Raw genomic sequence first — 23,374 nt, 5'->3', positions numbered from 1 at the left:
CGTCAACCATCAGTGGATACAGATTTGCAATTCTACAAATGGACTTGCCCCTGTACAAGCAACCGATGTTTGAGTTCACCTGCGAACTAGCAAAGGATCGGGCGGTAAGCTCGGTGGGGAGCGAACTGCGGGTCAAAAGGATCGATCTCTGGCTCTCGCACCATTAGCGGATATGCACGGAGCATAGGGGCTCGACTCTTGGAGTTCGAGTCCGGTGGGATTCATCTCTGTTCCGCACCTAGCCTCGGGTCTTGTGAAGATGGGGGTAGCACTGTTAAAAAAATGTTTGAGTTCACCTCAATGAAGGTGAAGCTGGTCGCACGGTGTAAAGATCGAAGAACCTGCGACGTCGAGATGGTTTCTGGCGATAGTCGAGCAGATGGAACTGAAGCCAAGCGAATGGAATGGAAATCACTGGTCCATCTGCCTGCCTGCTCTACATGATCGTGTGATGAAGGATGCCTCCTGAACCGCCATTCGTTCCGCTGAAACCTGGGAGCGTCGTGTTATCTGCAGTTTATCCCAGAGGCACAGCATCTGCTCGGCCGATGAACCTGTTCAACCATAAGCTTGCCTTTGTTTCTTTCGAGTTAACCGTGTCCCGCCGCTGCCATTTCTCACATTTGTTTGAACCCGTCGACTGCAAAGTCAACAAAACTGCAAGCATGAATACAAAAGCCATAGCATAGCAACCAAGCATTTGGGGTATATTGATCAAAACTGATGCAATTAGTACATTACAACGTGGCTTAAAACCCAAAATAATTGGGATGTGCGGCAACTACAAATATCAACTAAGTGGGAGTTTGGTTGCTGTATGTTTGAGACTGGCTCGTATCCGTGAGCTAGGCCCATCTCAATCAGGCTAAGTATATATAGTAATAATTTGTTTGGTTGGTTGTATGTGTTCAGGCTAGTTAAAAAAATATTATATTTAGTTGCATGAGATTGAAGTAAAGAAACAAGTGTTAATTTGTATAAATACACTCTACAGTACTTAATTTATCATATTAAACCTTAATCTAATTTGAAATATACTAATATCATTCAATACTCACTAATTATACGCTAATATCATCATTAGTTGAGCCAATTCTGCATCCAGAGAGCTTGGCTCTGGAGAAACGCAATTGAAATCCGTTTCCTAGGAGCCATGCTCGCACAATGATTTTACATCCCATGAACTAGGCTCTGGAGATGATACAGGCAACCAAACACCGGAATGTTGTATCTCGTAAGCCCAGTTAAAACATATACATCTAATCAAACAAAGCTCTAAGCAACTTTGAACCAATGCAGCGGAGTTTCCGCCCTTTTGAGGTAATTGTGTGCATCCACCCAATACCCTAAACCTCTGTCGGGAACAAACACCATCACCTTAACAGGTGAAAAATTATCCATTTAATCAAGAGTAATGGTGCCACCACTAATTGAAAATTGCAATGCAACCCAAGGTTTCCGCTTACATTGTTGTCGTCAATTCGAAACAAAGAACGTTGGAGTGCGTCTCGTACCATGGTCATCATCCTTGGAGAGGGTGCCATCGCAGCGCTGCGCCTTGCCCCACTGCATTCGGAAGAAGGTGTTCATATCCAGCATGGGGCGCCTGCTCCAGTCGCCGCGCATTCGTGGGTTGAGGTGGAGGATCCTGGGTGGCTCCTCGGCGGCGGCGGCGCGTAGCCCGCTGTGAGGAATGATGACATCCTAAGGAGTGAATTATGATGCTTAGAAACCTAAATCAAATTAGCTCCAAAACTTCACAAGATAAACCTATATCAACCTAAATATACTCTAGGTTTATCAGACTACTCCACCTCTCAAGGGGATTGCAACATATTCTAGCAAGTTAAAGTGCAAGTATGTAAATATGAAAATATAAATAAGGTAGATAGACAAACTCGACATAAGGGATTTTTATCCCATGGTATTGATGACATAAATGTCAGTCCTAGTTCACGTTGGAGCTCCACAAAGGATATGCTCACAGTTGTCAAATCTTTTCCGGTCACGGCTCTTGAGCTACCAAGTCACCAAGACAAGATCTCAAACACGATAAGCCATCAAGTCACCAAGGCAAGGTTGACGATGAAAACATATTGAATCTAAAGTTCTATATCTTAGTGCCATCAAAACGCTCATGTATCTTACAAATTGCAATATGTCTAATATTACATTTTCAGACAACTTGATAGTTTAAATAGCGTATCTCTAACAACACCATTGGGGGATAGTCAAAGAGGATATCTGCAGATACCTTTATTGAACCAAAATATAGGTTTATTCTATCAGAAAAATCAATATATGATCATTGTGGGATATCTAGATACTTGCTATATAACTGATCCCTATAACGCCATATCACATAATGATTTTATGGTGATATAGCCATCTTATAGGAGTCATCAAAACATATTCTAGTAGCTACTTCTACCTATCATTCTAAAATATCACATACATATATATGGCTTCGTAGAATGATCAATCACATAAAAATCATGTGGTATTAGTTCTATTAAATCATCAACTATTACCTACAAAGATAATTGCTCATATGCAAACATATTACATAAAAGAGTAATATCACTAAACATATTACCCCGAAATTATTTTATCCTCATGAGTTACAACAAAATTGAGAGATAAACATCTTACAAACTAAATCTTGCAATGACCTAGCAAATTTATTCACAAAGTCCGTACCAACTTTGAAATTCCAATATGTTCATGATATTAATATGCAACGACTTCGATATTTACAAGGATCAATGGGTGTCTCCTCTTGACTTTTAACCTATTCATACTTCATATTATACTCTTTTTCCTTATATGAGTTTTATTTACAAGATTTCTTATAAAATATTTTAATTAAACAATATCTATACAAGAATATATGGTATATCTCCTATTTTTCATACTGAGGTTTTTAAAGGGGCATCAAAAATATATTTGCTCCGCATATCATATCTATTGCTCTCTAAACTTTCTTATGGGTTTTCACTTTCAAGTTTTTCTCATATGAGTTTACAATGAGCTCATAATCAACATATGATGTATCATTTTCTTGTTATTTTTCTCATTGAATTTTAAAGAAGTTTTAATAGCATATCGTCGTATTATTATTACTCTTTTTATATTTTTTTTCACATGGATTTTAGAGGAGTTTTCAAAATGTTATATTAATAGATCAAAATTAATCAAGGGAGTGTTAAAAAACAGTAGTGACCAATGTCGACAATCGTTCGGTAATTACTCAACCGATAACTGTCCTGCGATTGCTCGTGCCCGTTGGGCAATAGGCATAAGTTCAGGAGGGTTGCCATATGAACGGACACCCTTTCACCATGTATAAAACACCATAAGAGTTTGAATTTATTTATTTATCTCTTTTCTTTATATTGCTTATACTAATTTGGCTGTGAAAATGCGAGTAGAACATGGTGGTTTCCAATGGAAGTTTAGATTGGTCTGCTAGTGGGCCCCGGTTGAGTGTTGTTAGAAGGACGAAGGTTGTCGCTGCCAATTTGACTGAATAGTGCCACCTGTCTCCGGTCGTCGCCACCTGTCCTTCTATCGGACATGTGCGTGACGCTACCACTGTTGGGCCGACCCAATCTGGGCTCCTTCCATTCCGGCCCAGCCGAACCCAAGCGGGAACAGCCCCACCCGCCTCCCCTGCCGACACGTCACCGCTGTCTTGGGCCCACCGACAGTCGAGTCGGTAAGCATGCTCATCGACCACCGCATGGTGAGCGAGCGAACGAACGAACCGATCGGCCAGATGACCCATCCCATCGTCGGCCTTGCGCATCCGGACGGATGCCACCCCATACCCTCTTTAGGTCCGATCTCCCTGGTTTCCACGCTCGACGCACCCTGAGGCACACGACGGGCCTGGTGGGGTCGATGAGCCAATGGCCTGGACATGGGCGCGGGGAGCGAGGGGTGGCGTCGCATGCAGCAGCAGGCAATCAACTGTGACTTGCAGGCGGGCAAGACGGCAGCAGCCTTTGCAGGGGGTCGGTGTGGGTAAAACCGTAAAGAGTGGTCCACCGTGCACTTGTGGTAGTTGGGTCGCCGACGTGAAATTTGCAAGGGGTCGGTGTGGGTAAAACCGAAAGAATGGTCCACCGTGCACTTGTGGCATTTGGGTCGCCGACGTGAAAGGCAACTCCGCGAGTGCGTGTAACTCTTCTGTCTAATATTCATCGATTTTGTCAATTACTTATAGTTCTTTTACCTATTTATCTAATATAAATAAATGATTTTAATAAATTATACATCTATGTAGCTAGTAGAATTTTCCCTTCCCGTGATCGCCTCACAAAACAAAACCACTTGAGCTCGCAGCACACGTCACGGGACGATGCAATTCCAGCGTGAACTGTGTCACGACACTAGCAGTGTTGTCACGAGTACAAAGCTACTCGTACAAATACAAAACTTTGAAGTGCATCACGATGGTGTACAGGCTCGCAGTAGCAGGCGGCCTTTCCACTGCCGCCTTCACCACGGCACCCCCGAGTTGTCACGCTGAGGTGTACCTCACCCGTCCATCCCTCGTCCGACGGCCCAGAGCGTCCGCACGCGCGCGACCTGCGGCTCACTCCACGAGCGGAGCGAATCCTCGTACGACGAGAGGACTCGACTGGGGTGCAGCGGAAATGACGGCGCTGCCTGCACGTGCCCCTCGTCGGCCTGGCTCGGTCCAAGCCTTTTGGGGCCCGCCGTCGCGGGTCCTGAGGCGGGCGTCGGAGGGGACAGATGCCGCAATAATACCATCTTCAGCGGTACTTAAAAATTGGGAAAAATACACAAACCCCCCATAAATCACTCCATGTTTAAGATTCCCCCCATAAACTATTTTGTTGCAAAACCCCCAACAGTAATTTAGATTTGCAAAACCCCCCAGCAATTGTTTAATCCAGAAAATAGGTTTTCTTTAATATAAAAAATATGTAAATTCTTTAATAATTTAGATAAAGGTTTTAAAAATGATTCCTTTGGTGAAATAAATAAAATGAAATGTTTTTAATTCTATTAATCTTACATATATATGTTTTTCAATGATAAAATAAATGTTTTAATTATGAGAAAAATTTAGAAAATCTAGAATAATGTTTTAATAGGTTTTCTATATTTTTAATTATGAAAAAATGGTAAATAATTAGAAAATAAAGGGAATTTTTAATTTTTCTAGGTTTTCTATGTTTTTAATTTTAGATAACACATAAGGCAAACGTATAAGTTGCAATGGTATAAAGAGAATCTTCTCTAATTTGTCTGGCCGGCCTACCCATTGTCATGGCATTTGGCCGCATTCCAGAGCTCGGCCTCTCTTCCGTAGATGCAGAGAGTTCGGTAAGATTTAGCATCAGTCTCTATTGATTTGTCGTTATTTGTGAACACAAATAATAAATAAAATTATATCCTTATTCCTCTAAGGGACATAATTAAAACATTTATTTTATCATTGAAAAATATATATATAAGATTAATAGAATTAAAAACATTTCATTTTATTTATTTCCCCAAAGGAATCATTTTTAAAACCTTTATCTAAATTATTAAAGAATTTACATATTTTTTATATTAAAGAAAACCTATTTTCTGGATTAAACAATTGCGGGGGGGGGGGGGTTGTGCAAATCTAAATTACTGTTGGGGAGGTTTTTGCAACAAAATGGCTTATGGAGGAATCTCAAAAATGGAGTGACTTATGGGGGGGGGGGGTTTGTGCATTTTTTCTTTAAAAATTTCATCTCATATAATACTATTACAGTATCTTTTAATACTACTAGTTACATGTCTATGCGTTGCAACAGGCGCCGAATATTTTCACGCTATAAAGGAAGAAAAATAAATGGTACAATAGTCATGAGCAAAAAATAATAGCACAACTAATCTCATATTCTGAAACGTTGCACTATTTGATGCATTTAACAAATTCTTGTACAATCTCAAAGATGTTGTCCTTAGATTCATTAATATTGTATTTTAGCAGGTCAACAAAAACTTATTTCTTAATTTATACCCATCTTGTAAGTACATTATATATTATTATAATTATATAAAAAAAAAGTGCAATCGTGAATCATCTACAAATTACTAATCACTATATATACGAGCTTGAACTAACTTGTTTGAAAATTAGCTCTTCAGCAATCATGAATCGTCTACATGCTACAACTGGGCTGCAAGGATCTCATTCCACGTATCTCATGGAAGACACCAGTGCAAGTAATTTTGAACCCCTCGCGTGGATTTAATGCTATACCGTAAGATATGCCCTTCATCCCTCAGATACGATAGGGCGGTGACATCCAGTAGCTTCCCTTTGCCAAAGAATTTGTGTTGTCACAGTGCCCGCTAGTGTTCCAATCACCATTAAAAAAGTGCCGAGGCGATATTGATCTATAGAACACCTTCAGCTGACGGTGGTGAGGAAGTTATGCATCCAGCCACTCAAGGACACTATGGATGGTGAAATTTTTGGTCTTCCAAATGACAGCAACATTCTTGTTGTTGTTTAGTGCTCTACGATACATCTTCCACTTGATTGCCCATACAAAGGCATTCTTCTATCGATTTGTATATAAAGCTAAGTTTTAGAATAAAAAAATCAATATAATTTAGCTGGCAAACACAAAATAGAAGAGAAATAACGGTAATGTTACCAAACAAATTATAGATGCTTGTGAAAGGACTTGTCAATGAAAACTTGTCATCTTCCCCTCGTTTAATGTTATCATGATTTTGGATTGGATGTGTAGTCATCATCTCCCACATAGTCCATCTCTTAGCAGCTTCAACCTAATTGGAAAAAGACAAAATGTCTATTTATCAAAAACAATCATACAAGATTATCAGAATCTTTCCTTTTAAATAGAAGCAATGACAAAAAATAAGGAACTACGAGAAGGCACCAAACAAATATATCAGAACATATTTACTTTCATGAGGATAAATGGGGCTATCTGAACATTAGCATCGGATGAAGTTAACCTTTTGCTATACGCAGCTATGAGATCCTTACATAAAATAGGTAATCCAGCTATTAACCATCCCGTCCTTACATTGAAATAATCCAATAATCTATCTTTTATCAGTTTAGGTAGATTTTATAATTCAGCTTTTTATGTTCCATAGTTTATAAATTATTTTTCATAATCTGCAGTTGAAATAAACAAGCTTAAATCAGAAGCGGATTCTCCTCCTCTTCTTGATACGTGGAAGTGCAATTTGAAATTTATAAATTTATGCACTTAAAATAATCCTGAAAAGATGGTGGATGTAGGACAGATATATTTGCAGTGTAACTTGCTCCATCCGATTATAAATACATGTCGTTTTAGAAAATGTTCGGTCAAACTTTTAAAACTATAACTAATAATAGCTTTCAAAATGTTTAGTTTAAAAACCTTAAAATCGTATGTGTAGCTTATATTGAAGAATGCTTTCATAATATCACATATTCAATAACTTTTATAAATATATTTTAATAAAAAGTAGTGATTAAAATAATATATTGAAGACTATATCTTATTAAAACGACATGTATTTACAATCGGATGGAGCAATATATATATATATATATGTAGCAAGGAAAGTATAAAAGATGCTTTGCTTTCTTTTGTGCCTATACTATCATGATTTTCTATTATTTGCGTGTACAACCTCAGATTCTCCACCCACTCCTTACGTGCCACTCTGCATCTGTAATGCCATGGCCAGGCATTCGGTGTAGAGCTGCAATCTATATATATATATATATATATATATATATATATATATATATATATATATATATATATATATATATATATATATATATATATATATATATATAGCCGCTGATGACTTGTGTCACAAACATAAGTTAATACTGTACAAATGTCTGTATAAAGTTAAACAGCAAAACAAACAATGTGAAATAGTACCCTGGATGTCCATGAGGCAATCGTAGTCTTGATCCCAATATCAAACACTCCAAGGTTTCCAATAATTAATTCTCACATCCTTTCAAATTTTCCCATAACTCGTTGGACCACACATGGCTGTGATGATGAATTGGAGACATAAATTTGAATACAAACCATGTTTTCTTCTGTCGAACCACTTGCTGTGTTTGCGTGAACTTACTTAAGGTTACATCATTACTACTGTTAAAATATAAGTGAATTATCTATATTTTTTATTAGCTTATGCTTTTCGGTGTAAATTGTCGGTACATGAAGCTCAATATAATATCAAGATGAGAGATCAAGTAGAAGTGAATTATCCAATTTTATTCAATAGATGAAAGATTACCATTACAATGTATTCAGAAAGCTATATAAAACTGAACCACATCTAATCTATTCAAAATCTTCGAAATCACAAAACAGATTTAAATTTTTTGAAGAGGGTATAGAGAAGAAATACATCTGACCTTTTTCCCAAATATTTTTCACTATCGCCAAAAAGCATTCTTTCTATTGTCGGCTTCCAATAAACGAAAGAAAGAGACTGAATCTCGGAGAAGACAATGCATTTTACTGTAGAAACCAGCGAGAGGATCCCGATCGGAAAGAAAAAGGGCAAAGAAACACCGCACCGCACCACTCCACTCCACACTCCTCGATCCAGCCACGGCGGCCTAGCCCTCCTAGGGTTCGCCCGGCCCCCACCAAGGCGCCTGCTGCCGCTTCCTCCGCCGCGCTCCCAGCTCCCGCCTCGTGCTCGCGTCGCCCGATTCGGCCGCCGGTGGCGAATGGGCGGCCGAATCGGTGCTCGGAGCTGGGCATGACCGTCCCCTGTCGCAGCGGCCGGCGGCTCCCTGATCTCGGGGGCGGGTTCTCAAGGTCGAGGGGATCGTGTTGGCGTTACAGCGCCGCCTGAGGTGGGGGTTTCGGCGGGTGCTTGGTTTTGAGGGCGCCGGGCGTGCAATGGCGATTTGTGGTCGGCTCCGGCGGCATAAGTGGCATCGGTGCTAGCACTGAGCCCGAGAAGCTGCGACGTCGAGCTGCTTCTTGATCTGATGAGCTCGGGGCCGGCCGTCTGCCTCGGTCTCTCCGCGTTTCTGCTCCGTCCGCTGCCAAAAACCCAGCTTCTTGGATCAAGCCGTGCTCATTTCGTCGCTGTTCTTCGGTTCGTGGGGGAAAGGTTGGAGTTTTGAGGTGGTGCTTCCGTGCTTGGCGAGAGTGGTCAGCTCAGGATTCGGGCGGGATGGGGTCGGCGATGACGCGTCTTTGCCTTGATGGTCCGGGGTTCGGGTAGGTGTTTCTTCGAGCGGAGGTGGCTGCTGTTCCGTGGGAAGGGGAAGGCAAGTGGAAAAAGGCGGCAGCCGCAGAGGAAGAGATGTTCTGGGCGCAGGGGAAGCAGGCAGGCATTGCTGGGTGCTGAGGAGCAGCAGCTCCTGAAGTCGTTCGCCAGTGCAGCGGAGTTTGGTGTTCACGCTGTGGGTGGTGTCGGTGGTGGGAGATGAAGCTCTCCCCGTCCAAGATGCCGGAGGCCTCGCCGGAAAGTGACGGTATGTCTCGGATCACAAGTTCAGCATTGATTCAGTTGTGAACATCTCAAGTGGTGTTTACTGTCCGCATTGTTTGGTGGAGCACGGAATGTTGTCATTGGGCATTGCAGGTTGGGAGCTAAAGAAATTAGCAAAATCGGCTTGCTCTATTGCTGACTTGCACAAAACAAAAAGTTGTTGCATTACTTGGTTCCATTCATTGCTCCCATAGTCCCATGTTCTAGCATTATCGATAGTCACTGAGCTTCCTCTTGTCTGTAGCCAAGTACAAATAATAGCTTCGTATGAACTTTGCTTTCTGGTGGCTTGCTGTTCCGCTCATGTGTGTTTAGCATTTTGCAGGGGAGCAAAGGTGTCTGAACTCGGAGCTGTGGCATGCTTGCGCTGGGCCCCTTGTGTCTCTGCCTGTGGTTGGAAGCCGGGTCGTCTACTTTCCACAGGGTCATAGTGAGCAGGTCCATCACTCATTTTGTGTGTCAGTATCTTTGAATAAACTAGGTATGGCCGAGTTTGTTAAAAAAAAAGAGCACCGAGGGGAGGATGTCCTCTTAGGATTTCATTAAGAGAATGTCAAGCCTCAAACTCGAGTCGGCTCAGTGAGACCGTGCTCGACTGACCGTTATGTCACATCTGGTTTCAAAAGGACAAACCAGATGCATTCCATATGTATATCAGTATCAAGTTTCATATATGCGGTGATATTCATAATTGATAACATAACAGTGTCATTAGATAACGATAAGATTCATTACAAAAGGACCCGTAGATTTTAAAGAAAATACTAAGATAACTTCAACGGTAGCAGAGCCTTTATCGATCCACATGCGTTGTTCGGGGGAATGTCAGCCTAGAACATGGTCTTCAAGTCAAGGTCTTCATTCGCCTAAAACTCGGCTCTATCGGTCAGGATGTTCTCGAAGTCCAAACCTTCTGAGCAGCATCAAGAGATTGAGAGAAGGCAAGCGTGAGTACATGGAGTACTCAGCAAGTATGAGAAAACATGATATGAAAGCATAAGGCAAGAAAGACTTAACTCAGGTTTACTGCATCTATGCCATCCTATTCTAGGACTTAAAAAGGATTTAGCAATTCTATTTACTATGTGTGACGACACTAACATTAAAGGAATAGTTCGTTGGATTCCATCTGACTATCAGACTCACCAGATATCCCATATTCGGCTACCAACTCATCGGAGTACCACCACCTGACTATTCAAACCCAGCCCTTCAAGATCTCCACTAATCATGAAAAAGTCCAAGCCCACTCTTGACCGTGAGCACGGCTGATCGATCAGTTATATACTCTGCAGAGTTTGCACACTTACCCACGAGTTGTGAACAACTCTTTTGCCAGTTCCCGTCAGTACCTTACACACTTTCAAGATGTGCGTTGAGAGATCACTACAAGGTTGTTACAAAGCTCCCACTGTACTGCAAGCATCCACTGAGTTTTTACCGCTAATAGCGATTCCATCGCTGCAGAAGCCTCCTCTTGTGCCACTTAACCGTCCAATGGTGCTCACAGAACCGGAGGAGTGGCTAATTAATTGGTCAGGCAGTACCCATATAGGCCTCGTGGTTGCGCTGTTATGCCGTGTTACGTGTTCATGAACCGATTCTTAGGATCTCAAGCAGATACTCGCACATCACACAATGCGCACATAGCAGCCATACTAACCAAACCAACCTGCATAGATCCCTATGTTACATGTTGCTACCAAATATTACCCAAACTGTTTCATGTTGCATAAACCATTAATCAAATTAACATTTAACTTGACAGTATAACTAAACATTTCTATATTTGACACACAACTACAACACAGACGACAAGGATAATCATGGAAAGTACTAATAAAACTCTAAACATGAGATTTATATTGACAAAGCATGCAATTAGAAAGTAAAAGACACACTTTCCTATAATAGGATCACTGTGATCAAGGTCACTTGCCTTCAGTAGCGGGTTGCTCAAACTCTTCAAAAGTTCGGTCCTGCAGATTCACGAACTGCTTGTCTTCTATTGCAATCGTGTGCACCGGAAACAAACAAGTATAAACATCTAAGAACAATACACTAAATAGAAGCAAAGCGCTATGAAAAGCCTACTAACGGATAGTACTAGCTGCTACGGTTGTATGAGCGCAAGAATCGTCTAAAACGGAGCTCGTATGAAAAAGTTATGAGGGTTTTAAGCTACAGGTTCTTTTATGAAAAAGAACGAGTGCTAATTTGTAAAAACAGAAAGTTTCAAGGACTTATTTGTAACATTCAGGGATCTATTTGTAAATAAGTAAAAGTTTAGAGGGTTAAAAGTAAAATAACAGTACTGACAGGGGTATAATTGTGAAAATAGTAAAGTCTAAGGGCCTAAATGCAAGATCACCTACTTTTAGATATTAAAGGATTTATTTTGAATTGAAAAACCTAATTAATGTGTCAGCAGGCTGACTAGGCTCGGGTCGGTGACGTGGCTTGCCACGTGGGACAGAAACATCCATATGGCACGTTGACGTGGATCGCATAAACCCAGTCATCAAAGTGAGACACGTGGCACGATCCTATTGGCTAGCGAAGAGGTACGCGAACGTTCTAATCTCGGCGATTGATCAAGAATCAGACGGCTTACCGGCTTCCTTCTTCCTTCGGGCGGCGCGAACGGCGGCACGGGCTCCGGTGCGGCGACGCTGGCTCAGGTGGCGTCGGAACTTCGCCGCCGGTGTCAAAGGTCTCCGGTGAGCGGCGGAAATGCTTCACCGAGCGTTGGGGATTCCGTTTGAGGTACGTGTTGGTGTCGGCGTGCGGCGGAGTGGCTCGGTGACGGTGAAGGGTGGTTGCTAGGGCTCGGCCCCGACGGCGAGAGGTCGTGGACGTCTAGCTGAGGTCAGCGAACAGTGTCTTGTGCTCGAATAGCGTTGGGGAGGTACGGGACGGCACGGCGACGGTGAAGGGGTGCAGCGGAACTACGGTGGCGTCGCGGGAGCTCTCGGGTGGGGGAAAACCGACGGAATTTGGGGGCTTGGGTGCGGAGGAGCGAGAGGAAGCTCGGCCGGCGGTTGGATCTGGGTTTTATAGCTGTGGGAGGGGCGGTTGCGGAGTTGAGGGAGATCGGGGTCGTGGACGTATGCCGACGGTTTCGGGCGGTCGTTGCACTGCGGTGCGGGAGCGGTTGTGGAGTTGAGGGGGGAATCATGGCGGCGGTTTCGGCTGAGCGGGCGCTGAGGCGGATTGTGGGCGCGGGCGCGAAGAATGGGCGCCACACGTTAGCACCTTCAGTTTATTAGATTTTGCAAACATGGAATGAAGGAATACAAAGAATCACTCACGCTTGTGCTTTTGTGCTTTAAGAGGTTCTTTTGATTGTTTACCAAATGCATTGACTAAAAAAATATGCACTGAAACATTACTTTGCCCAAACTATATCCATAAAGATATCATTGTGCTAAGACTAAATCATTTAAAGTATTTTATTTCACAGGTTGCTGCATCAACTAACAAGGAAGTTGACGCTCAAATTCCAAACTACCCAAACTTACCTCCTCAGTTAATCTGCCAGCTTCATAATGTCACCATGCATGTGAGTTCATACTTAATGGACCATCATGTACTTTTTGGAAGAAGCGTTATGAGATGATTTCTTGGTGCTAACGCAGGCTGATGCAGAGACTGAAGAAGTTTATGCCCAAATGACACTGCAACCATTGAACTCGGTATTGTACCACTTAGCTCTATGCTTGTAACCTGAATTCTCGTGAAAAGTTTTTTCAAAAAGGTAGTACAACGGCTATGCATTCATCAAGTGATTCCATGGACAGGAAGAGCAAAAGGAGCCTTTTCTTCCAATTGAATTGGGTGCTGCTAACAAGCAGCCAACTAATTACTTCTGCAAGACATTGACTGCAAGTGATACGAGTACCCATGGTGGCTTCTCTGTTCCGCGCCGAGCGGCTGAGAAAGTCTTCCCTCCGTTGGTTTGTATTTTGAAAACCTTGAGTGAAAATTTAGTTGTTTTAAGCTTGATAGGTTTATAAGAAATGATCATTTGGTGTGCATTCTTAAAACTGTTTCATATAACAATCTGCAGGATTTTTCACAACAACCTCCAGTACAGGAGCTGATTGCAAGAGACCTGCATGATAACGAATGGAAATTTCGCCACATTTTTCGTGGTATGTACTCAAACCATGGTAACGGATGCAGAGATGATTATGATTGATTATTAAACATGTTAAACGGAAATTGAAGTGTCCACGAAAATGGACAAATGAAAAATATGTGCTGCGTCTGAGCAGCCTCGACTAGTAAGTAGTAACATATCTCAATCGTCCATTTCTTTCTGCCACCGAAACTGTTACCGTGTTTTTTCTTGGATTAGTAGAATTTATTTGGAAAATGTTTCCTGTTGCTCTGTATTGTGAAGAAGTTGATGCATCAAATTTTATTCTGTGATATCTTAGTTGGTCTTTTCAACTCTTAATTGGGCAATGATTTGGCCCTTGCATTTGTTGTGCAGGCCAGCCAAAAAGACATCTGCTGACAACGGGTTGGAGTGTTTTTGTAAGCGCAAAAAGATTAGTGGCAGGGGATTCTATTATATTTATCTGGTACTTTCTAATTTAATTTGACTGAACTCCATCATTTTACTTTCGTTAGAGCTTTAGAGGTTGTACGTGTTGCTTACACTGCAAGCCCTTGTCATTTTTTTACCAGGAATGATAATAATCAACTTCTTTTGGGAATTCGTCGTGCAAATCGTCCACAGACTGTTATGCCCTCTTCTATGCTATCAAGTGATAGCATGCATATAGGTCTTCTTGCAGCAGCAGCTCATGCTGCAGCCACAAACAGTCGTTTCACTATTTTCTATAACCCCCGGTAAATATACTATGATCACACTAATATGCTGCTCACCTTATTTCCGCACTTAATTAACATGTTCATCTTTTGTCAGGGCTAGCCCTTCTGAGTTTGTCATTCCGCTGGCTAAGTATGTGAAAGCTGTTTATCATACGCGTGTGTCTGTTGGAATGAGGTTTCGAATGCTTTTTGAGACAGAGGAATCAAGTGTCAGACGGTTAGTTGAAACTTTCTACACAGCACGAAAATTATGTAATTGTGATCTTATGGCTTCCTCTTCTTTCAGATACATGGGTACAATCACAGGCATAACTGATCTAGACTCGGAGCGTTGGCCAAACTCACACTGGCGTTCCGTTAAGGTAATTTCTTTTATAAGCTGTCATGATTGTCATGTCTTATTTCATTGTTCAGTGCTCACCTTTCTGCTACATCTGTCGCGACATGCTTCATGGATCCCCTTGTGAGAATGTGTTAGCTTATTAATGATGGTTGCTTTAACTTTGGGTTTGTGATACTTTAGGTTGGTTGGGATGAGTCTACAGCTGGTGATAAACAGCCAAGAGCTTCACTCTGGGAGATTGAGCCATTGACAACCTTTCCAATGTATCCAACTGCCTTTCCCATGAGACTTAAGCGTCCGTGGGCTTCAGGACTACCCTTGATGCATGGCCTGTTCAATGGTAGGCTGATTTATGACTGGAACACTAGTATGTATGGTGACGTTTTTTTCTCAGGCTTTCTCTAAGCAATCTCTCTTTGTATAAGCAGGTGGGAAGAGTGATGATTTTGCTCGTTATTCTTCCCTCATGTGGCTTCGAGATGGAAATAGAGGGGCTCAGTCATTGAACTTCCAGGGACTTGGAGTGTCACCATGGCTTCAGCCAAGATTAGATTATCCATTGCTGGGCCTTAAGCCAGACACTTACCAGCAAATGGCTGCTGCAGCACTGGAAGAAATTAGAGCTGGGGATCCTTTGAAACAGACCTCTGTTCTCCTGCCAGTCCAACAAACTCAAAATTTGAATGGCGGATTAAATCCTCCGTATGGAAATCCTGTTCTACATCAGATGCCATATCAATCTCAGCAGTCGCCCCTGCAAGTTGTTCAGCAAGGTTATAGTCAGAACACTGGTAACTCTGGGTTCCTTCAAAGTCGGCTGCAGCAGCTGCAGTTGCATAATCCCCAGCTGCTGCAGAAGCAGCAAGAGCCGCCGCCACAGCAGCAGCTGCAAACACAGGAAGTTCTGCAACAACAATCGCATCAGGAGATACAACAGCACCTCTCATCTAGTTGTCATGGGATTGCCGATGTAGCTTCTAACATGTCGGAGTCCAGATCTGCTTCTCAATCACAATCTTCTTTGCTTCCTGGATCCTCATTCTACCAGCAGAACATCTCAGAAGGAAGCAGTGGTCCAGGTCTGCATCTGCACAGCAGTTTCCACAACTTCTCAAGCCAAGAAACCTCAAACCTTCTTAATTTGCCTCGAAGTGGCCACTTAATGGCATCAGAGGGATGGCCTTCAAAGAGGTTGGCTGTGGAACCCCTTGTTCATTTTGAAGGTCGGTCTGTGCACCCCAGGCTTGAGAAAGTAAATCACCAGACTAATATATCTCAAATTTCTGGCACCTTGCCACCACTATCAGCAAGAGACAGTTCTAGTGACCAGGCTTGTGGTACAGATGTTCAGAGTCACCTGCTGTCGTCGTCATTTGCAATCCATGATGGCGTGACAACAGTCAGGAGTGGTGGTGTTGGCAGCGAAACTGATTCTATAACCATAGCTTCGCTGAGATACACTAATGGGAATTTGCTACCCAATAACACCATAGCAACTTCCAGCTGTTTGGGTGAATCGGGTTCTTTCAATTCTCTTAATGATGTTTGTGGTGTGAACCCCCCACAATGTGGAACCTTTGTGAAGGTATGTGTTTCCTACTTATGTGGTTTATTCCTTTAAATTCTTCGATGGGCATTCTTTTTACTGATTGGTGAAGTTGGTAGCTGCTATGGCACTTTACTTTGTGGAGGTAAAAAGTTCATTTTTAGTGGGTTGATGGTAGCAAAGCAGTCAATTACATCTTAAGGTTATGAGAATACTTGAGCATGAGCATTAGATGCTTGTATTAGCAATCATACCATTTTGATGACACTCGTTGCCCTGGTGTACATCCGCATAAACTGGTTAATTTGTATTTGCTCTACTAGGTTTACAAATCAGGGTCCCTTGGGAGATCGCTCGATATCACCAGATTCAGCAGCTATTATGAGTTACGTAGCGAGCTCGAGCGATTATTTGGTCTTGAAGGCCAACTGGAGGACCCTGTAAGATCAGGCTGGCAGCTTGTATTTGTCGACCGGGAAAATGATATTCTTCTCGTCGGTGACGATCCCTGGCAGTACGCACATACAGAACTATCTTCCTTTTGTATACACATAAATTAGTTCTGTCTGAATTTTCATTCAAGCAAGCGAGATCTTTGGATGCCATTTTTTTTCAGGGAGTTTGTGAATAGCGTATGGTGCATAAAGATACTCTCGCCACAAGATGTGCAACAGATGGTCCGTGACGGAGACGGCCTTCTGTCTGCACCAGGAGCAGGGATGCTACCAAGCAATGTCTGTGACGACTATTCTGCAAGCAATGGCATGCAGAACCTCACCGGCAACATTGCGCCAGTAGTGCCTCTGGACTACTGAGATGAAGACCGGAATCCAAACCAAACCAGCGATTTGGCACTGCAGGATCGCCATCCGTGATGGCCCGCATTTTCTGTGATCTTCTCTCTAGTCCCTTTCGCCAGGAATAACTTAGTCATTAATAGCTGGTTGATCCATTGTATCGCTATGATAACGGAAACGTTGTATGAATGTATGATAGCTGCTTTAGCTATGTGATAGCCATAGCCTAAGCTCTAGATGGCAGACAATAATTGTTCTTTGAATTCAGGCAGGCACAGTAGAAGTGACCTAATCCTGTAGCTATATATATAGTGGTGGATTTAGAACTAAAATATCTGGATGTCCCACTTGTTAAGTAGAGATTCGGGTGTTCTATTTGTTAGGCTAGGTGTCCTATGAGTTTGATATATATGATGTATCACTGGAAAATATAAAATTAATGTCCTGTGCACTCTTCACCTTCGACGTGGGTCTGCATGTGTGTGTGTATATAGCATCTAAAACTGATGATTCCATGTGTGCCCTAAACCATTCATTTTTTCCCCCTCAAATTGCGGTTGGTTAAATCTTGTTGCATGCCATCAAAGTTAAAATTTTGTCCTGTTTGTACTCTGGTGTGTAGGATTTGACCCGCAAATGTGCCTAGTTTCATGTCAGCTTGCATGATTTATGGAGGTGGGTTATGTGCTACACCTAATCATGATTATATGCATGAATAGAATAGGATCAGGGCATAGGAGACAGGTGCCCTGAGCTCCTTATTAGCTGCATGTGGTGTCATTAAGAATGTTGGACTCATCCAGCAGTTGAAGGGAGTATCTTTTGATATATTTTTTTCTCTCGTTGCAGCCCAAGTAGCTTATCGAATGACTTTTTCAAGCCATGAATTCAAAAATATTTGGGCCGTATTTGTGAGAGGGTAATTGATCCAGAATTTGGTCCAAATTCTCTTGACACCCTTGTTAGCAACAAACTGGACAGTGGTTTCTCTTTGTTTCTGCAGATGTTCATGAGCTAAAAAGAGATGGTCTTAACACATTAGTGCTGAAGTATGTAAGGTTGTGTTCGGTTCAAACTTTTGTAACGCAATCCGATTGCAGCATTAATTGATTTCGTTAGGTTCAATTCAATTGGCGTCGGCATCTAGGGAGTGATGGAACTCTGCTACGAGTTTGATACGGTAGTTGAACCGAACAAATCTTGTTTTCACCCATTCCCTTTACATTCCCAGTGTAATTTGGTTCCATTTGCGTTTAAGTTTGCTGATGTTGAACCAAACACCTTCTACGTGAGAACACGTCAAAGCCAAAATCAGGCTACAACACAATTCAGATTGTACAAGGCAAGCAACATCCACAGCAACAAACAGCACATTCTCAGAAATCAGAATTCAGAGCACTGCCTGAAATAAACTTGTGATGATTTCATGTACAAAGCTCATTCCATGATATTGCTATAGATGCTCTCAAGCTCTTGTCCCAGAGCATGCATTTGAGACCTTCAGGCTTCAAGTCAGCTGCAACCAGAGGAAGCCTGACGCCGATCACCGGAGCTTCAGTCAGCAGCAACGAGAGGAAGCCTGACGGACGCCGATCACAGGAACCAGGTGCAGCACCGCCGGAACCGGCAGGGCTCACGGCCGGTCTTGCGGATCCGCTCCACCTGCCGTGCCAACCGGACCGCCTGCCGGCTCCGCCGTGCCTCCACCCTCGCCTGCTTGCCCTCCACCCTGTGGCTCAGGACGGACAGCCTCTTCGCCAGGTTGTACTTCGCCCGGGCTTTCATCTGCTCAGCCTGCACCTGAAATAAGTGTTTGCGCAGTCAGTCAGCACCTCTGTATTATAGGCAGGGTTAACTTAGACACCCGTGTCTAAATTTTTTTACCGAATCCGAACTAGATTCCGACAATGGTGATTGGATTCTAAGTTATATTATAAGTGTCCAATTTTCTTTTTGCCGAATCAAACACCCGAATCTGAATTAGATTCCAACATCCATGTCCATGTGAAGGTAACATTGATTATAGGGGTTACAATGAACAATGCTGATTTGATTTCTTTTCTAACCACTTGTTTCTGAATTATTTCTTTGTTCCGTTATTCAAGTTTGATTATCATTCTATGACGATGATGCAACTAACATAGAGTGTCTCGTTCGTATGAAAGTTCAGCAATCCCAGGTTTGAAACTGACCTCAGCCTGCCTCATCTTGGCTTCAAATTTGGATTTCTGGCAACTCTCCCATTCCTGTATCTTCACCTCCTTCCTCTGATATCTGCAGCATTAGGCACATAATAAGATTCAGAATTCAACTAAAAATGGATATATGGATAAGCAGAACAGTTCTTGAGGAATTCCCACGTCGCGTGTTTTCGATGAAATTACTGTGTTCCAAAGGCGGCCTAGCCTAACAAAGGAAGAAAAAGGAGCAGTCTTTTTGCGCACCTCGAGGCGAGTTTACACTTCTGAGACAATTCCCACGCCGCGGCGCGCGCTTCGAACTCCTTCCTCTTGATCTCGTCATCGATGGCTCCGGGGCTCTCCGGCGGCGAGGAGGCCTGGGCGAGGAGGCCCTCCTCCTTGCTGGCCCACGACGCGATGTTCATCTTGCCCAGCTGCAGCCCGAGCGCGGCGATCTCCCGCCTGGTCCTGAGCCGGAGCTCCCGCTCGGAGGCGGAGGACGACGACGAGGCCGAGGCGCCGCCCCTCGGGCTGGACGGCACGGAGCAGAGAGGGCTGAGCGACGGCGTGGCGGCGCCGGCGGGGGTGCCGCTCCGCGATTGCTCCTTACTCGCTATCGGCGTCATCTCCGTCCCGACGTCCCTCATCGACACCGACTGCGCCGGCGCGGCAGCGCTCGTCGCGGTGCGGAGCTTCTTCTGAGGAGGCTTGCTCACAGATGACGGCGATGAGGACTTCGACGACAGCTCGGTTACCGCACTGACAGCACCACCACCGCGTGAGCTCGGGTTGTCGCAAGAGGCGCCGCCCTTCGAAGCCGCAGACTCCGGCGCGACACGGCCGCCGCCGTTGGGGCTGTACGGCGGCGCGGCGGGCTTCTTGGAGAATATGGGGTTGGAGTGCACGACGTGCCGCCCCGCGATCCACTTCTCCGCGTCGTTCCACTTGGACGGCACCTGCCGGAAGAACGGCCCGGACACCGCCGCCCCCATAACCACCCTGTGGAACTCGAAGTTGCCGCCGGCGCCGGTGCTGCCATTCTCGTGCCCGCTTTCGCAGCCACTCCCGCCGCCGCTGTGAGCGGCCCTGCCGTGGCTAGCGTCGGAGCGCGACAGGGAAGAATCCGACCGGTCCTTGGGGTACTCTGCTGACCGAAATCGCAATTGCCATTTTAGTCGCGCGGTGCAGTCGATTGCAAAGACGGAATTTTTACGCGTCAGAGGAACGCACCTTCGTCGAGTTCTTGTGCCAAGAGGCTGTTCTTGGGGTGGTCAGCGTCGTCGTCGTCGACGACGAGCCTCGACGGCGACGACTTGCCACTAGCCTCTTCCTTCTTGCTGCCTCCATGGGAGCCCAGCAGCTTCATCCTGAGCTTGGTTGGAGACATCACTCCCATCTGCATCAGAAACAATTTTGTTTTCCCAATGGGGCGAAGTTAATATCCATACTAATCACACAATTACAGTAGGAGTAACAAGTTTTTCAGTGGCCAAACATTAGCAGTTACCGAGACATTGGAAGCAATTGACCACTGAGGAATAAAGGAAAGCTGTAAACACAGTATTTAATTGACATTTAGTGTCCTTCTAATTGCAGCAGCAAATGTGTTAGAGTAGCTCCTTCAGCCGAGATCTCAATAGTCCTGCTAAACGGACAGACGCAACCAACAACGACCAAAATTCTAAGCCAACTTAATCAAAAAGATTAGTGTAATATGTAAGGGACATCCATTTTAAAGTCGTGTTACTCTATTATCAATATCCGAAGTGAATCTAAATCCAACAAAATGACTGCAAAATTTATGCCTTGCTGCTGCAAGAACAGACGGATTGATTTACTGCCCCTACTGAAGTTGCCATTGGGGAGTGAAGTGAGGAGCAAAGTGAATCTCCCGGTACACAACTCTGAACTGAGCAGCCATGAATACTACTCTCTGTGATAACAGGGTGCGGTCATGGCATCCAAATCCAAAGCACCACAGGTGGATATGCATATGCTAGAGGTATCAAAATTAGAAACAAGAACAAGAATATAACCAGGGGGAGAAAATCAAAGGGATTGTTAAGTCGCACGCAACTGTTCGCCGCACATATAAATGAGAGCATACAAAACTACGCGCATTTACAAAGAGATGAAGCGAGATAAGCAGAAAACGCATGTCGATTACTTGCTCTACGACGTGCAAAACAAAGCAATGCAAAAGCATGAAGCGCGGCAGTGCTAGAGGTGTGCGTGATTCGTTACCTGAACCTTGTGTATCCTCTCGTACCCCATGATGCCACCCCTCTCCTCCTTCCAAGTGAGCTGAGCCTGGCTACGGCGACGGCCGCAGCTGCTGGGCTCGAGGCCGAAGCAAGAAGACGAGAGGCAGACAGCTCAAGCGCCGAGCGTGCCGGCCCGCCGGGCAGAGTTTATAAATACACGATGCAGGCACACACATCGGAACCTTTTTTAAATAATATTGTTTTATTAGAAAATTATAAAAACTTAATTGAAAATTAAAAAATTACAGATGTAAGTGCCGGTCGATATTTTTATAGGGTCTGTTTGGTAGAGTTCTGATTCTGTGGTGAGAGTGATTATGTGGTGGAAGCAGTGTGGAAGTGATTTTATTTGTAAAATCGTTTGGTATATTAGTGTTGGAAGTATTCTTGAGAGAATATTATGTTGAAATCGAGGAGAATTAGTCAGGAATCAAGTGGAAGCTAAATTTTTCAGCTCTCACCTCGCAATACAAATCGTGGAGTGATTTCTGTGCAGAATCCACTCACAGACAGAGCGTTTGGCAGCGTAAGAGCTGATTCCCGCGCGAAATCACTCCACAGAACACTACCAAATGAGGCCATAGTCGACAATGGCTAGTCCACGATCAAAGTACTGATATCCTATTTTACACATATATGAATGAAGGTATTAAGGTCTATCAGCACACTAAAAATCAACATAATTTTTTGGCACTCCGTATGTCAATATATCATACTGTTCGATCCATAGACTATCTAAGTAGTACACTATAGAGTGAGATAAATCTGCACTTCATATGTCAATAGGTCTTGTCGGTGAGACGTGTTAATAAGCGATGTCAAATATTGGTGTGATGATATGTCGTGGTGCTAAATAAGACATGGCCCCTCCTTTGGTTAATAAGTGGCTACTAGTTCGCAATTGAAGTCGCACTGACATCTATATCTACGATTTTTTCCATATTAATTTATATTTTACATTTTTTAATAAAATAATATTATTAAAAATCCCCGCACTTCGCGCTCGGCCCTACGGCGAAGCGTGCGGGATCGAGTGTGGACCACCGCGGGCGCGCTCCCCTGTGTGGCTCCCCTTCCCCTGCTGCTGCTCTGTTCGGGCCGGGAGCGTCGTCGTTCCCGAGAAGGCGGGAGCTCAAGCGGAGCTCAGCTCACCCCCGCCACGTTCAAAACCGGCAGATTTCTGCGCTGCTTTACCCTATCTCCCTCCTCGTATTTTAATTCTTTACTACTGCCAGTGTAAATTCCACAGTAGCCTATCGCCAGATGTTACGTGTGGCCAATCTCTGCTGTACGTGACGAATTGCAGAGGTTTTTTTACTGCTCGATATACAGCAGCAGCGACAGGTCTAGTTCATTGGAGTATTGGAGCACTGTTTTAAGATCACAGTAGAAATGTCGAGTTACACGTTTGATGCAATGATGCCCGTAAGAACAAATTTGTTCTCTCTGTTTTCGATAAGAAGGGAGAATGCATATCCTCCGTTTTTTCAGTGACTTACTGTTATCGTAGTACTTGCTTGCACAAATCCTTGGCTTTGAGTTCCAAGGAGACAGGCAAGATTTCCCAATGAACTCCGAATTGCAAGAAGAACATCTGAGTTTTTTAAAAACCCTCTCTCCTCCCCACCCTATCCAACGCTAGACCCCATGCATGCACTGCACGCCCAAGAAAGAGCCACAAGGAAAGGGGAGGGAGACAAGGCTCCAAAGCCCAGACCCCAACAACAGGAACACAGAATGGATCAAGGGAACCACAGCCCTGCTTTGTTAATTCATTCTGCTCCTCCTCAGAGGACACAAGCGACGCACAGCTGCCCCTTGACCCTCACTTTTGCTCTAGGGCCTGGCAAAGCTATCAGCTCATGTCTCACACCCTG

The 23,374-nt window shown here is 43.9% G+C and overlaps 2 protein-coding genes across 3 annotated transcripts; one reads left to right on the top strand and one right to left on the bottom strand.

Annotated features, from left to right (window-relative positions):
- Positions 1–8,541: 8,541 nt before the first annotated feature.
- On the top strand, positions 8,542–17,622 carry LOC133905942 (auxin response factor 25-like). Of its 2 annotated transcripts, none has more exons than XM_062347753.1 (14): positions 8,542–9,508; positions 9,851–9,963; positions 12,989–13,087; positions 13,164–13,220; positions 13,326–13,481; positions 13,595–13,679; positions 14,024–14,114; positions 14,221–14,385; positions 14,462–14,584; positions 14,654–14,729; positions 14,891–15,050; positions 15,139–16,295; positions 16,580–16,770; positions 16,873–17,622. In XM_062347753.1, the coding sequence occupies exons 1-14, from the start codon at positions 9,460–9,462 to the stop codon at positions 17,069–17,071; spliced, it is 2,721 nt and encodes a 906-aa protein (XP_062203737.1). In that variant the 5' UTR covers positions 8,542–9,459; the 3' UTR covers positions 17,072–17,622. The 2 variants fall into 2 exon arrangements, with proteins under 2 accessions (XP_062203737.1, XP_062203738.1); XM_062347754.1 differs by having other exon boundaries at positions 9,841–9,963.
- Positions 17,623–18,354: 732 nt separating this feature from the next.
- On the bottom strand, positions 18,355–21,600 carry LOC133906397 (remorin 4.1-like). Its single transcript, XM_062348284.1, has 5 exons — positions 21,478–21,600; positions 20,464–20,629; positions 19,498–20,377; positions 19,246–19,327; positions 18,355–18,853 (listed from the first exon to the last, which is right to left on the bottom strand). Exons 1-5 carry the CDS (start codon positions 21,505–21,507, stop codon positions 18,647–18,649), a joined length of 1,365 nt encoding a protein of 454 aa, XP_062204268.1. The 5' UTR covers positions 21,508–21,600; the 3' UTR covers positions 18,355–18,646.
- Between the last annotated feature and the right edge of the window lie 1,774 nt (positions 21,601–23,374).

This window comes from Phragmites australis, chromosome 23 (assembly GCF_958298935.1).
Source record: "Phragmites australis chromosome 23, lpPhrAust1.1, whole genome shotgun sequence".
Taxonomy (NCBI): Eukaryota; Viridiplantae; Streptophyta; class Magnoliopsida; order Poales; family Poaceae; genus Phragmites; species Phragmites australis.
Note: the sequence above shows the minus strand (reverse complement) of the source record. Positions and strands in the feature narration are given on the sequence as shown.